Source organism: Seriola dumerili, unplaced genomic scaffold (genome assembly GCF_002260705.1).
Source record: "Seriola dumerili isolate Sdu_G_001 unplaced genomic scaffold, Sdu_1.0 BDQW01000138.1, whole genome shotgun sequence".
Taxonomy (NCBI): Eukaryota; Metazoa; Chordata; class Actinopteri; order Carangiformes; family Carangidae; genus Seriola; species Seriola dumerili.
In genome coordinates this window covers 18,067,186-18,081,669 of record NW_019174393.1, presented here as the reverse complement: position 1 = coordinate 18,081,669, position 14,484 = coordinate 18,067,186, and the positions used below count along the sequence as shown (strand labels likewise).

At 45.4% G+C, this 14,484-nt stretch overlaps 1 protein-coding gene across 1 annotated transcript; it reads left to right on the top strand.

Annotated features, from left to right (window-relative positions):
- The first annotated feature begins 2,878 nt into the window (after positions 1-2,878).
- Positions 2,879-10,271, top strand: net1 (neuroepithelial cell transforming 1). The gene is made up of 9 exons (XM_022749674.1): positions 2,879-3,189; positions 5,999-6,106; positions 6,220-6,384; positions 6,826-6,888; positions 7,123-7,296; positions 7,402-7,659; positions 7,773-7,943; positions 8,162-8,348; positions 8,461-10,271. The coding sequence occupies exons 1-9, from the start codon at positions 3,097-3,099 to the stop codon at positions 8,910-8,912; spliced, it is 1,671 nt and encodes a 556-aa protein (XP_022605395.1). The 5' UTR covers positions 2,879-3,096; the 3' UTR covers positions 8,913-10,271.
- Positions 10,272-14,484: the final 4,213 nt, after the last annotated feature.

The window sequence follows — 14,484 nt, the reverse complement described above, 5'->3', positions numbered from 1 at the left end:
TGCTGCTGACCTCAATCAGCAGAGGGCAGCAGCACCTCCACCGTCCTCTTGTTGTTTTAAGTCAGCGAGCAGCACCAGAGCTGCTGCTTAATGCCTTCCCCAGAGCTGTAATTACCCTCTGTGCGTCCTGTACTCGCTGCTGCTGATGTGGAGGTTAAGATGAGCTCAGCCCCTCAGGCCTCGGGGCTCAGTCCGTCCCTGGCACGGCATAGGTTAGGCAGCGGTGAAACTCCACGCCGCTCGCTGCATTACTCATCCGTCTCCGCCGCTCTCGTGCTCAGACGGCAATGTGTGTGTATGTGTGTGTGTGTGTGTGTGTATGTTTTGGAGTGTAAATCACGGCTGCGCTCCAGCTGCAGCTCAGCGTGACTAGGGGCGAGGAGGGCCAGACAGGCCTAGCCATGTTGTGTTTAGTTTTTTATAGTGGCGGGGCCAGATGTACAGCTGATTCAGCCCAAGGTCTCCACATACAGCGTGAGTAACAGCAAGGCTGCACAGTGTCCTCCTCAGGCGTGCACAGACTACACACAGACAGTTTCATTTTTTATTAGATCCTCTCTGACTCCTCAGTCTGCATACTTCTTCAGTCTGCCGTCTTTTTTCTCACACTGATCCAAAGCCTGATCCTTTCCGGTTCAGATCCTGTAGTCTTGATTTACTCTCCTGCTCCACTTTATTTTGAAGGGTCATGATGATGTAAGCCTGACACGGCGTCCTGTTGGTCTGATGAGCCCTCCGTCAACAAACCCACAAAACAAGGTGTCAACGTCCATACACCCCAATCAGCATCTGTGTTCTGTCACACGCTCTCTCTCTCACACACACACACACACACACACACACACACACACACACACACACACACACACACACACACACACACACACACACAGTAGCAGCATGAAGCCTGTGTCCTTCTTCACACCTCCATGTTGACCCAGGAGGATGAAGTAGAGTCATGAACAGGCTTGCCCATTTGCCCAAAACACATTCTCACACACACATTCTCACACACACACACACACACACACATACACACACAGACACACACACACACACGGTGACACCCTGCCTTGCAGTACACATTAGCCGCTCCATCAGACCTGACACCTCCACTTTTTCTTGTGCATTTGTGCAGCAGCTGTGTGGGTGTGTAGGCTTCAGGTGTGGTTGTCCCTCAGCCGGTCTCGGCAGGGGGGTGTACACACGTGCATGAAAAAGAACCACAGGTTTGATTCCCTGCTCCACTCTAGCCCTTTGTCTTAACTGAAATTGGCAAACACATTAACCCTCTCTCCCTCTCATTACACCAATCAACATATGGGTGGCAGTTGCCCCCCCCCCCGCAGTACTCAATATACAGGTTTCAGTTCAAACATCTGGCTGAGTGTGTCACTGCGGCCCAGCTATTGATATTCTAATTGATCACCTCCCCCCTTTTCAGCTGATGAGACTGATAACGGCTCTGTTAAAAGTGCAGCGCAGAGAGCGAGGCGTCAGAGCAGAGACTGTTTGATTAATGAGCCGGCAAGAAAAACCAAAGCAAAAATCTCTTTGTCACTTTTTCATTTGAACTATATTAAACAGAATTAGTCATTTAGTTTCAAACCTTTTAGCACCTGATACCAGACGTCTTTTGTGTTGGGGCTGCAGCATCGATTGTGCATAATGATTTTAGTTTCATTAGCATTAGTAGCACTGACAATCTGAAATACTGAAGCATTCAATTTCACTTGGAGCATGTGCAATAGTTAGAAATAGTGATTTATGGCATCATTATTATAATGGTCATTAATGATCAGAGTAATGTAATAAAATAAAGTTTTAATTGAAGCTGTGTTTATGCTGGATTTTTTAAATCAGTCTAATTCACAAACAGACGCCATCAGATCCTAAAAAACATAATTCTGATAATTACGACCTGACCAGTAAATCAAGAGGCTGATTATCTGCCAATACTGATTTTATTACAGTTGTATTAATTATCAATAAATAGTTCAGTTATTTTGATCAGTTACTTTTTAAAAATAAATTTAAAATGTCTAGGAAGTCTAGGGAGTTTCGTAGAGACCGTTCAGTTTCACTGCCACCCCTCTGTCTGTCCACCTGTATGCTTTCTCTCTCTCTCTCTCTCTCTCTCTTTGTCTCGTCTCACATGCGCATTTTCGCTCTCTCGCCCCTTTTCTCTCTCTTGGTTTTTTTTTTCTGTGGGTCAGTTAATTGACATTTAAACACTGGTATTCATTTATTTCCATCCCTGGTAGCATTTCACCAAAGCTGTGCAGCATCCGACCCCCTGTGTTGAGAGAAGGGACACATAGACCCCTGATGCAGGTTTAACCCACGTCACTGTGAAACTGGAACCAAAACCTGTTGCTAGTTCATTTTCATCATCTATGACAGTAAAAGCCAATTGCTCAACTGCAGCATCCGCAGCATAAGTATTATAACCAAATGTGGCATTTTCTGTCATGTGTTTATGATAACAAAATTTATTAAAAAGCTTTTTTTGAACATCAAATACCAAAGTGAATTCTCAGACTTTTCTTCAAATCCCAGCCCAGTTTCCTGAGCGAAACCCGTATCATGTCAGGCAAGGTTCAGTCGTCCCCCAGCTTTGCTTTGACCTCATCACAGTTGTTTGTGTAGTAAGCTTTACCTGGGATCTTCTTCTTGTAAATTCTCACTACTGTTTTCACGCAGTGGCTGGATCAACAGAGCATACAGGCAGCCCGTGCTCACTTCCAAGTAAAACCCAGTCCCGCCTCATCTGCTGCCCTGCAGCCATGAGGGCTGAGCAGAGGCTCCTCCCCGTCTCTCCTTCTGGTATAAAGGCCTCTCCCCCCTCACTACACCTCAGACCAAAGTTTAGAAAGAGTGTGTGAGGAGAGCTTTCAGAAAGCTCTGCCCCCTGAGGGAAGAAGAAGAAGAAGAAAACGAACAGGAGGAGGGAGGCGTATTTATTTATTTAGGGTCTTTTTACTCTCACACAACCTTTTGAGGTTCATCAACTTTTTTTTTTCTCTCTGATGTGGATTACTTGAAAACCGACCCGCCAGGATTAAAAAAACGGATATTGTGTTTTTACTGAAAGCTATGGTGGCTTACGATGAACTGGGTAGCTTGGTGCCTATCAAACGGACTCTGCAAGTGATAGACTACCAGAACCAAGCCAACAAGGAGTCAGAGGTGAGATGCAAAAACTCAAACGATGGCGGTGATGGTGGCCGATACTTGTGGGGTGTTTATCTGCTATCTGTGTCTGTCAGTAAATGTTTGACTGGAATTCATTTATACGAAGTCATATCTCTGTGTCATGTGTCAGATTGGGAGTGAATCAGCGCCTAACCCTGTTTTTTTTTTTATTTATTTTTTTATCTGAGGTGGGTGTGCAGTGACATGAGACTTTGAACTTTGAGCTGAGGCTCCTAGAACAATGCTTGAGATACTGCCTAACCTGAAGAGGTTAATCATTGGGTTACACTGCACCTGAATGGAGCTGTAAACATTCAACTGCCCAACAGCTCAGCCTTGGTGGGGTACGGAGAGATCAGGATAAACAGTAGACTCAAAGTGCCTCAAACAGTGAAGCAGCAGGGGTGGGGGGGGTGGGGGGGTTCTCAGTCAACAACCCTTGCGTCCTTTTAGCTCAGTCCCGTCTACAAATACTTTTCTTTTGACCTCTGACTGAAGTCGAAGCAGGTCTCTAATGCAAACGAAGCACAGCAGCTCGAGAGCATTCCTTCAGCTTCAAACACTATCAAAGGGACGCGGTTGTTGAAACCCAGGTGTTCCCTCTGCACTGATAAAAGCCACAACTTCAGCTCCTTCCTTCCCCCTTTTGAGGCTTGCATGGTTCCCCTTCCGAACGGGGTTTTGGGATGATGTGGTTTCATTGACAGTAAACCACTTGACAAAGGAGAAGTCTGAGGATAATTTGTGAAGTGAGTTGCACAAATGAGACACTCTCAGGCCCCGTGCAGTGTTTTTTTTTTTTTTTTTTTTTTTTTTTTTTTCTTCTGTGCTGACCTCGACTCTTTCATTCATGGCTGTTCTGTTCTCAGCTCCTATCAGCTCAAGCTGTGCTGCAGTCGCAGGGACACGTCTGGGGTTTTAGCTCAAAGAGAAAAGCACTGGAACGCTTTTTGGATCCCCTGAAAAACCTCTGTCTTAGGTTAGGAGTTTAAGGAGCACATGTGTACATTATATATTTTGTTCCACTGATATTAGTTCCCCATAGCAGCAGCACAAACCCCGGACCCGTCTGGTTTTTCTGAAGTGAGCCAGACTCAGTGAAACCCCACAGAGTTCAGGAATAGCAACTTTCCCCATATGCACTGTTTCACTTTACAGCTGATTCACAATGAGAGGCTTTAGTGGCCTTTTGTTATTCTGGGGCCAGTCCCAAAAAGACAGGAAGGGCATAATAGCCAACACGCGTTTCCAATGTTGACTTTGGGAACCCCCCTTCACCACCACCACCACCACCCTCCTCCAACTTTTGCTTTTTTTTTTTTCTCTTTGTCTACAGATATTTAAAGGTCACAAATTAGAGGCAGACTCTGCACAGACAAGTTAAAAACTTGTGTCCTCACATGTTCACCACAGTCCCCCGCCACTAGAGGGCTTGTCCGGGCTGTCTGGCTGTTCCCATCTGATCCCATGCGGAGACCCCGGCCACAGCAGACTGTGACTCAACCGCAGCCTCGGCAGATCTCAGGCCACGCCAGACTTAAGTGGATCTGTTCTGCAGCTGTGTCTGCACGGCCCCGGAGCCTCAATGACGGCTCTGTTTCCCAGATTCGCTGAGCCAAGGCAAAATCCCCATTTGGCCTGAGTCAGGAGAAAGCACAGGCGACTGCTCGAGTGCTGCGCTCCATTTCAAAGAGCAAGGCTTCATTAGTGTATAGTTTGTAAAAAGAAGAAAAAAAGGAAAATGTTTTGTGGGGAGTGCAAACTTTTGGAAATGCTAATTATGGCTGTGGCCGTCTCGTCCTGTCGTATTTCAGAAGAGGTCCTGAAATCATTACCTCAGATCTTCAGCTCTTTGAGTCCTGTGGCCTGTTGTTGTTGGCACGAGGCCAAGCAGCTCTCTCTCTCTCTCTCTCTCTCCTTTCTCCCAGCCTCGGGGCAGGGTGAGGGGAGGAGTGGGAGAGGGGGAGGTCACCTGGCCCAGGTGTGGTGCTGCTCTCACGCGAGGCTTGTCGAAGAGCCTGTCTCGACTCGCAGCCATAAACACCGCCGTGCACCCCCTGTGACACGGCACTGTGTAAACACTTGAGGGGGGGGGGGCAGATTTCGCTGTCTGTTTACGACTGCTGCTTCTTCCCCCTGACTCACATTGTCGGTCTGCCACACTCTCCCATAATTCCCCCGTCACCCTGGGAAAGGCAGTTAAAGAGCCGCAGCAATCAGTAAGAGTTTATCTCACACTGTTTGAGTGACGGAACAGATCCGTCCTCGAGTGCAGTTGTAGCTGCTGTTGGGCCAGATAGTAGCAGTGTGTGTGTGTGTGTGTGTGTGTGTGTGTGTGTGTGTGGGGAGGGGGTGTTGAACAGCTGAGAGCAGGATCTTGTGCATTCCTGGCATTCCACCAGACCTCCTTCCCCTGCAGATCAGCAGTCAGAGAGGGTCTTTGTGCTCAGTGGGCTCTTCACATGATGGAGCCAACAGCTGCTGGAGCTGCTTCCTGCGCCCCAGTATCTCTGTCTGTCCGCTGGTCCGCCAGTCTGTCCGGGTGCAGCTCGACCTCGGCTCCAGCTACTCGTATGTCCTCGCCCCAAAGCAGAGAGTGGAGTCAATAATGATTATTAATGATCCGACTCGATGTGTTCAAGTCACAAGGGAGCGCCTGGACTCAGTGCTGAGGTCTCACAGTCTGAGTCGCGGATCCACTGGTTCCGTGTTGTTGCAAAAAGAACGAAAATGCACGACTGTCGTTTGACATGAGTCATGATAAAGCTGCCTGACTAATCTCTCCTTCCTTTTTTCTCTCAAGGAACCCAGCAACAAGCGTGTCCGTCCTCTCGGCAGGGTGACTTCGCTAGCCAACCTCATCTCTCCGGTGAAGAATGGGGCCGTCCGGCGCTTCGGCCAAACCATCCAGGTAGTTCCCCCCTCCCTCGACACCTCTTTGCCGTTGTATATGTCGTACCAAACAAGCTGGTGTCCAAATGCAACATGTCTGACATCTGGGGCTTCCCGTTTTGCCGTCTACAGGCCTCGTTCCGGGGCGATGGCAAGTCGCCGGGCATGCCCCAGAAGCCTTGCAGCAAGGCAGCGGCCCCCACACCGCCTAAAAGGAGGAACAGTACGCTGTGGTCGGAGACACTCGACGTCCACCAGAAGGGAACGTTCTCCACTAAAGAGATCAAGCGGCAGGAGGTGAGAATCATTTAAATGCAGTAGAAAAGACAAGTAGAGGACACACAGGGGGAAAGAGGAAAGGTTATAGAGTCAGACATCCAGACAGAGTAGTTTCACATATCCCTGTAGTATTTGTGTCAAATACTGTGAATGGGGCCAGAAGCTCCCCCCCAACCCCTCCTTTTGTCCTGCATATGTCATATATCTTATCCAACTGTCAACATCCATAAAGTTTTAAACATCGAGAGAGAGAGTGAGAGGGAGCGAGCAGCCAGACAGATTTCAAAGTTTGACCTCAGTCGTTTGGCTCCATCGCAGTTTTAGATTTAGTCCAATCACTGTCAGTTGCAATCATGTCACGACATCCTGATTCATGTGTTTTGCTAAAAAACTTTCTTTCTGTGCCTCCTCCTCCCTCCTCCCTCCTCCCTCCTCCTCCTCCTCCTCCTCCCTCCTCAGGCCATATTTGAGCTGTCTCGTGGAGAACAGGACCTGATTGAGGACCTCCAGCTGGCACGCAAGGTTTGTACTTTTAAACCTCTGAGGCGGAGGGAGTACATGTAAAGCAAACAGATTAAATCAAAGTCTGGCAGGCCTTCCACTCAGCCAAGCCAGCGACTATAAAAAGACAGGAATTATTCCTCTGTCTTTCTGTTGTGCCCCTCAAGCTCTTAGCTCAGCTATTCTTAGCATCCGCCCCTCTTGGCCTGCTGGGATATTGTTATTTGACCGTTTTGGCTCTGCTCCCGTCCACAGGCGTACCACGACCCAATGCTGAAGCTCTCCATTATGTCTGAGGAGGAGCTCACTCACATCTTCGGCAACCTGGACGCCTACATCCCTCTTCATGAAGACCTGCTGACCCAGCTCTCCAAAGCCACGGGGCCTGACGGGACAGTGGGCCAGATCGGACAGATTGTCGTTAGCTGGGTAAGCGTCCTTTCACCAAGTCGCAGGACACTGTTTGATTCTCTTAATATTCCGGGTTTCAACTACGGCGGGCAGTTAGTGACGGTGTCCCTCCTTCTCCTGCAGCTGCCCAGGCTAAATGCCTACAAGGACTACTGCAGCAACCAGCTGGCAGCCAAGGCGCTGCTGGATCAGAAGAAGCAGGACAGGCGGGTGCAGGACTTCCTGCAGCGTTGCCTGGAGTCTCCCTTCAGCAGGAAGCTGGACCTGTGGAGCTTCCTGGATATTCCACGCTCCCGTCTGGTCAAGTACCCGCTGCTGCTCAAGGAGATACTGAGACACACTCCGCCAGAGCACCCTGATGCTGCGAGCTTGGAGGAAGCGGTGAGTCGGAAGACACGAACAAATCGACACATTTGTTTAACACAGGAACCAGCTTCATCTTCAGATCTTTAAAATGTAGCTGAAATTAATCATTTGATTCCCCGTGTGTTCAGATCACCGTCATCCAGGGCGTCCTGTCCGACATCAACATGAAGAAGGGAGAGTCTGAGTGCCAGTACTACATCGACAAGCTGGAGTATCTGGACGACAGGCAGAAGGACCCTCGCATCGAGCAGTGCAAGAGCCTGCTGTGTCACGGCGAGCTGCGCAACAAGAGCGGCACGGTGAGCAAAACACACACTCACTTCCCTCTCAGCAACACATGGCCTCTTTGGCTGCCTCTTCACACACTGGCTGTGACCACCTGCTTATCCCCCAACCACCCAGTGATTTCACCGTACGAGTATGAGCCGTTAACATCTTCCAGGAAACTTTTGGTGGTGGTTATGTAATATATCAATGTTCTGGTTTTAATATTTCTTTGTTTTTTGATTCCTACCAGAAACTGCATGTGTTCCTGTTTACTGAGCTGCTGGTTCTGACCCGCCCCGTCACCAGGAACGAGCGCCAGTGTTTCCAGGTTTACCGGCAGCCAATCCCAGTGCAGGATCTGGTGCTGGAGGACCTGCAGGACGGCGACGTCCGAATGGGCGGCTCCTTCAGAGGCGCTTTCAGCAACGCAGACAAAGGTAAGGCTCACGTCCAACGTCAGAACATTCGTGGCAGTTAACGCAGCTTTAGATTTTGTCTCATATCAGATATATCAAATTGCTAATTTCATTTTTTCTGTTTCTTCGACAGCCAAGAACATTTTCCGAGTGCGTTCCCAAGACCCGAGCCAGGCGCAGTCCCACACGCTGCAAGTCAACGACGTCTTCCACAAGCAGCAGTGGCTCAACTGCCTCCGTAGCGCCATTTCCGTCCACCGGCCCCTCAACGAGCCCTCCACCCCGAGCCCGCCCACGAGCGCCGCCCGCACCAAGCGCCGCCCCTCCTCCGTCTCGGCCATCATCCACATGGAGGAAGCGGACGAGAACTGCCTGCAGCCGACGTCGCAGTCTGCCCCCAGCTCGCCGTGCAACAACGCAACCCCCAGCCCCACCTCCTCCTCATCCCCGTCATCCTGCTCCTCAGCTTCGTCGACGACGTCGTCATCCTCGACGTCCCCCGTCTCCTCATCCGCGTCGCAAAAAACCAAAAAGGACAAGAAGTCTCTGTGTTCTTTAGGGAAGAGGAAAGAGACGATGGTGTGAACTGAGCTGACAGGAGACAATGGACTCCAGGGCGGACATTTTGTTTTTTTTGTACATAAATTCAGAAACAGCGCAGAGAAGCGCAGGACTTGTATTTATGTGTGTCTGCGTGCGTGCGTATTATTACAACAGTGTTCTGTGTTACTGTCCTCTTTGGCAGCTATTTACCTCACCCCTCCTTCCAAGTGCATCCCACAGAGACACAGAACCGGGGAGGGGGACGTGCCCGCCCTCCTACAACTCTAGAAAGGGAAGCATAACGAGAAGCAAACACACTTTTCACACATGAATATCTGTGTCATAAGTGGGTTTCTTGAAGGTAGAGGTGGTGCATCAAATCCTGTTTACTCTTAATTTGATATTTAAACATTATTTTAGACCATTTTTGGGGGACATAATGAAAGTTTTACATTTTTATATCCTAAAATCGATTGTAGTATTTTTTTTTTTTAGATATAAAGCAGCACTGTTTTAGCTTTAGGTGAAGTTATTTGAAATTTTGAGCGTGTTTAGGAGGCAAGAAAGAAAGAGAATCCCCAAATAGATAAGATGTACTACACAAAGCTACACACCTTCATCTGTAAAAGTCTGATTTTTACATTAATGAGATCTTATTTTTATACATTCCTTAAATGACAGATGTTTGGACCCAGGCATTTTTTTTTTTTTGCAGATACTGCAGTCAGAGGCATTAATTTAAATCCCTAACAGGTGAGATTTCAGTTTCTGGCTGTCAGAACAATAACAAGTCATCAGACGTTGAATCATGTCAAAGAAGAGACGAGGAGTTTTGTTTAAACGCAAAATTTTTGAACTGAGCCATGTTGGTTTTTTTTTTTTTTTTTTAAAAAAGCTGACTTTTCAGAATGAAACAAAATGAAATTTCTCAGTGTAGCATCTTGCATGGAGCTGTAGTTGTGGGCACTGCTTGCACCTGTCGAGGCAGCAGGATGTTTGAACTTGTCCTGAGGGACGGGAAAGTTAAACATGTAAAGGATTTGTAAATGAAACTAGAAGAATGTTGTCTGAAGGCTGAAGAGATTAAAGACGAGATGGATAAAGTGTGTTTTGGAAACTGAAATAGATTGTATGTGCAAGATGTGTCAATCCAACAACTTTCCCTTGTGTAAGTTGATGTGGTATCTTGCTCGTAGATGGATGATTGGTCGGTAAAACTCAAGTGAGTGTAATCAATGGAAAAAGTATGTAGGGGAAGAGCGATGAAAAAGAAGGTTTTTGTATGTGCACAAGATGTTTTTTGTCATTGAGATGGAAAAAAGAAAAGAAAAGGAAAAGGCAATTTGCTTGCCACAAACTGTATTTGATAAAAGAGAACAATAAAAATCTGTGTAAGATTTGCATCTGAACATTTTGGTTTCATGTCTTCATACTTCTTCACTCTGACTTCTGTCCACTGATTTATGTCTGGTCTCTTAACTAAACAGTTGGTTTCACGTAGGAGAAACATGTCCAGTGAAAGAATTAATCAGGATTTGCTTTTTTAAACTGCGACAACCCTGCCTGCTCCCTGCTTGAGAGAACTTATTTGTTGACAGTCTCTGTCAGAGGAAACCACTTTTTTATCAGGTCTGTGATTTCCATTTGGAAGACTTGACCAATGGTCTACAAGAGGCTGTCAAATTTTTAAATGTAAAAAATTAACACTTCACTCTGGCTTATAAGTTAAAGATGAGCTAAAGTGATCACCAGAGAGAAACCATAGAGACTGAGCTCTTTAAATGTCACACATAAAGTATTGTTCATAGCGAGGCAGATTTTCTTCCTTTTGAATTTGTCTGCTTGGCACAACCCAGACGCTGCTTGTTATTTTATTATGTATGTTAGGTCTTACGTCTGTCTCTCAGACATTCTCCAAACATTTGCTCATGCTCTCCACACAGTCGCCCATTTACTTTTAATGGAACTTGAACACGTACCAGCAGTACAGTTAATGAAATGGATGTTGTTAAGTTCCTGGGCAGCCTGTGATGAATGTCAGACAGCAGCGGGTGAGAAAATGATAAAATGAGTGAAAACTGTCCTGAACTCTCAAGAATATATAACTTTTTTATAAAGTTTTGGGTGTCATTTTTGCTGACATAAAAGTTGTATCCTTTTCAGTCCCTTCAATCTTATAACAGAATGAAGTCCAAGTACAGTCACTTCCTGTTTAGTTAGTTAGCTTCGGCAACAATATTTATTGGTTATAATAACATTGTACTTGCTACTGCTGTCACATGGGAACCATGGTGACATGGCTACAACCAAAGATACTCTATAACAAGGGTGAAGCATGGGAGTGGTCATTTTATTTGGAGGTAAAACCAAAAGTGAGCGCACCTGAAATGTTGCCCAAGCAGAGTAAGCCGAGTAGCGGCTAACATCTCAAAACATGGCAGCGTCGCTGAAAATAGTGCAGGTCCAACTTAGCAACAAACAGGAGTGGACAAGCTAACAGTTTAGCTAGATTAGCCACCATTTCATTTGGAGGTAAAACCAAAAGTGAGCGCACCTGAAATGTTGCAAATAATCCATCAAAGCTATCAGAGTAATGGCTAACATCTCAAAACATGGCAATGTCAGTGAAAATACTGTATGTCCAGCTTAGCAACAAACAGGAGCAGATAAGATAACATTTTAGCTAGATTAGCTACTATTTTATTTGGAGGTCAAACTGAAAGTGGGCCACACTAAATACTGGCTAGTCCTCTTTGCATTGGAAAAATGTGCACACCGCTACAAGTAGGTCAAAGATGAACCAAGATGCTGGTCTGTAAACTGATAGATTGACTGTGTTATTTTTTGAAATGGTGCCAAAACTCAAAGTTGGAGCCTTCTGATAGCCAAGTGGTATTATGGTATGATACCCTATAATTAAGCCCATTAACTGGAAATACATCCATGCAGGTCGAGTCCATACCTCAAAATCTACATGGGCATGTAGCATGTCTGAGTTTGTGTCCCATCACAGACCTACAATTAACCAAAGCCTTAACCCTAATCTTTTCCTAACCTTAAACAGTATATAGTTTATAGCCATATGCAGATACTGTAGAGTATACTGTAAGCTTCTGCTCCCCATATTTCCTGTGTCAACTGCCTACTACTGCCAATAAAGGCTAAAATGTCAAGATCCAAGTTATGATAAACCAGAATTATCCTTTTAACTATACGCCCATAGGCGATGGTGGTGGTGGTGGTGGAGTAAATCCAATTGATGCAAAAATAATCTATTTCTATCTATTCAATTAACCTTTATTTAACCAAAAAAGTCTCTTGAGATACATTATCTCTTTTGCCAGAGAGACCTGGCCAAAATAGCAAAGTAAGATAAGTATCGCATACAAAGATCATTAAATTACAACAGTCACATGAAGCACAACAAAGCAAGACCAGAGACACATGAGAGAAATAGAACTTGTCTGTTTAGAACAATTAAATTCCCTCTGAAACATTTTTCGAAAGTGATGTTTGAATGTCTGATATGAAGGCAGTCCAGGGTGCTGTTTCACCAAGATGTGAGCAGACTCTAGGGACACTGAAGATCTAGATGATCAGGTCTGATAGCTGTTATAAACAGGAGAAGCATTTCAGGAGGGTAAACAGGAAGTTTACAGAAGACATCTCTAAAGTCCATCAAGTTAACTTGTATAAATTAGAGTCATGAGTTCTTGTAACAACATTCAAAATAGAAGACATAGATGAATGATACACAGGTCATGCCTGAGTACAGGGGATAACCATTATCTAAAACAGTTAAAAATGTGGATTGAACAAGATGTTTCCAAGCTGCAAAGGAAAAGCATTTCAATGAAACTAAAAATCTAAAACTCTAACTTTTTGTGGAGAATGTGAATGGTTTCAGGGGGAAAGCCATAAATGTGCTTTTTGTGCATTCAAGGTTAATTCTAATTGAAAAAAATATTAAATCTCTTATAGCAAAGTCGGTGACAGGGAGGTGCTGAGTTGCGTAGCATCGTGTCTGAAACACAAAATCACAGGATTAAAGAGATATTTAAAGAGCAGCATCCGACAACCAATTGGCAAAAAAAAGGGCGTATCTCAACCTTGGGCCTAACCTCTCTTTGTGCCTTTGTTTACCCCGGTTAAAGCGAATGTACCTGTTTTTGTTTGCCTGTCATCCATAACAATCAAAAACTCTGTTGTTTATCTGAGTGTCGGTTTCATCTGGTGAATCAAAGTTTTGGTGAGTAAGCAAACAAAGCGGCTGCGGTTGATTTTACGATGCCACACACAAGCTGCTGCTACGTAACAAGGCGGCTCTTTTGGAGATGTTACAGGTTATGTAACAAACACATGCAGCTTTAAACCAGCAACCATAACAGCAAAACAACCTAGCTGAGAAGCAGCCAAAACACAACAGAGCCATCAGGAACCTCCCTGCAGTGTACCACAAACTTCTCTCAGCAGCTCAGCTGTGCTAGTGAAAGAGCTGTGGGCCAGATTATTGACAGACGCAGACAGCTAAGCCCTCTGTCAGTGATACGTCACTGTCGCATCCTCTGGCACTCGGATCACCTCAGCTAAAAAATTCCACAAACACACCCTGATGGCTTAGATCTGACCTCTACCCGAAGGATAAGATGAACTCAGGGAAACAGAAACTTCCCTGACTGGTCTGACTCAGACACCCAGTTTCCCTATTACCATAAGTACAATGTGGAAGTGACGCCTGATACTGGACATTAGCTAATGTGACAAGGAGCTGAGATGGCAGAATTCACCATCAGGAGTGTCAGGAGTCACGGGACTAATATAGATCCTATGGTGGCTGTAAGTCATTGTCAGATGCTGTTGTACTGAAGGAATTTACCATTTTTTCACAATTCTTCTAATGTGATAATCTTTTTTCCCACAGTTGTTCCCAGTTAGCAACTGTATTGGACTAAAATTCATCAGATGGACAGAAACATGACCCCAAAGGAATGCTATTGTTGCTCTGAATGTGTAAACTGGCAAATGTTTGCTAACACATTAGTCACATCAGCAAGGGGATAAGTTAGTAAGTCAAGCTTGTTTCACTGTCCCCAACTGGCCTGAAAAAAACACAGTAAATATATATTTCCCTACCTAGACTACAATGACCCAAATTATATTTAGACACAATAAAGCCATCAGAGGCATTTTCCATAAAAAAAAAAAGTTTAGTATACCATACTTTATTATGGTAAAAGCACAACTGGCACAACTTCACCTCCTCCTCCAAGGTGTATGGAGAAAGGAAAAAGTCTAAAGAGGTCAAAACTCCAGCAGCACTTGAAGTATACAGAAGAACTTCATTGAACCACTGTGTTTTGCCCTGAAGACCATGACCCTGAGAAATGCCAGAAGGTGACACGCTTTGGTTTAATAAAGTTCTTCTGTTTACTTCAAGTGCTGCTGGAGTTTTGACCTCTTTATCCTCTTTATCCTTATCCTGAAGCAATAAATAAATGTTTTATAAATAAAAGTTGTTTTAACTACAATCAGATCAGCTGTTGTGCTAACCCTGTCACATTCACATTGATGTTGTCACTGTTGATTAAAGGAATCATTTCACATTGTGGGAAAT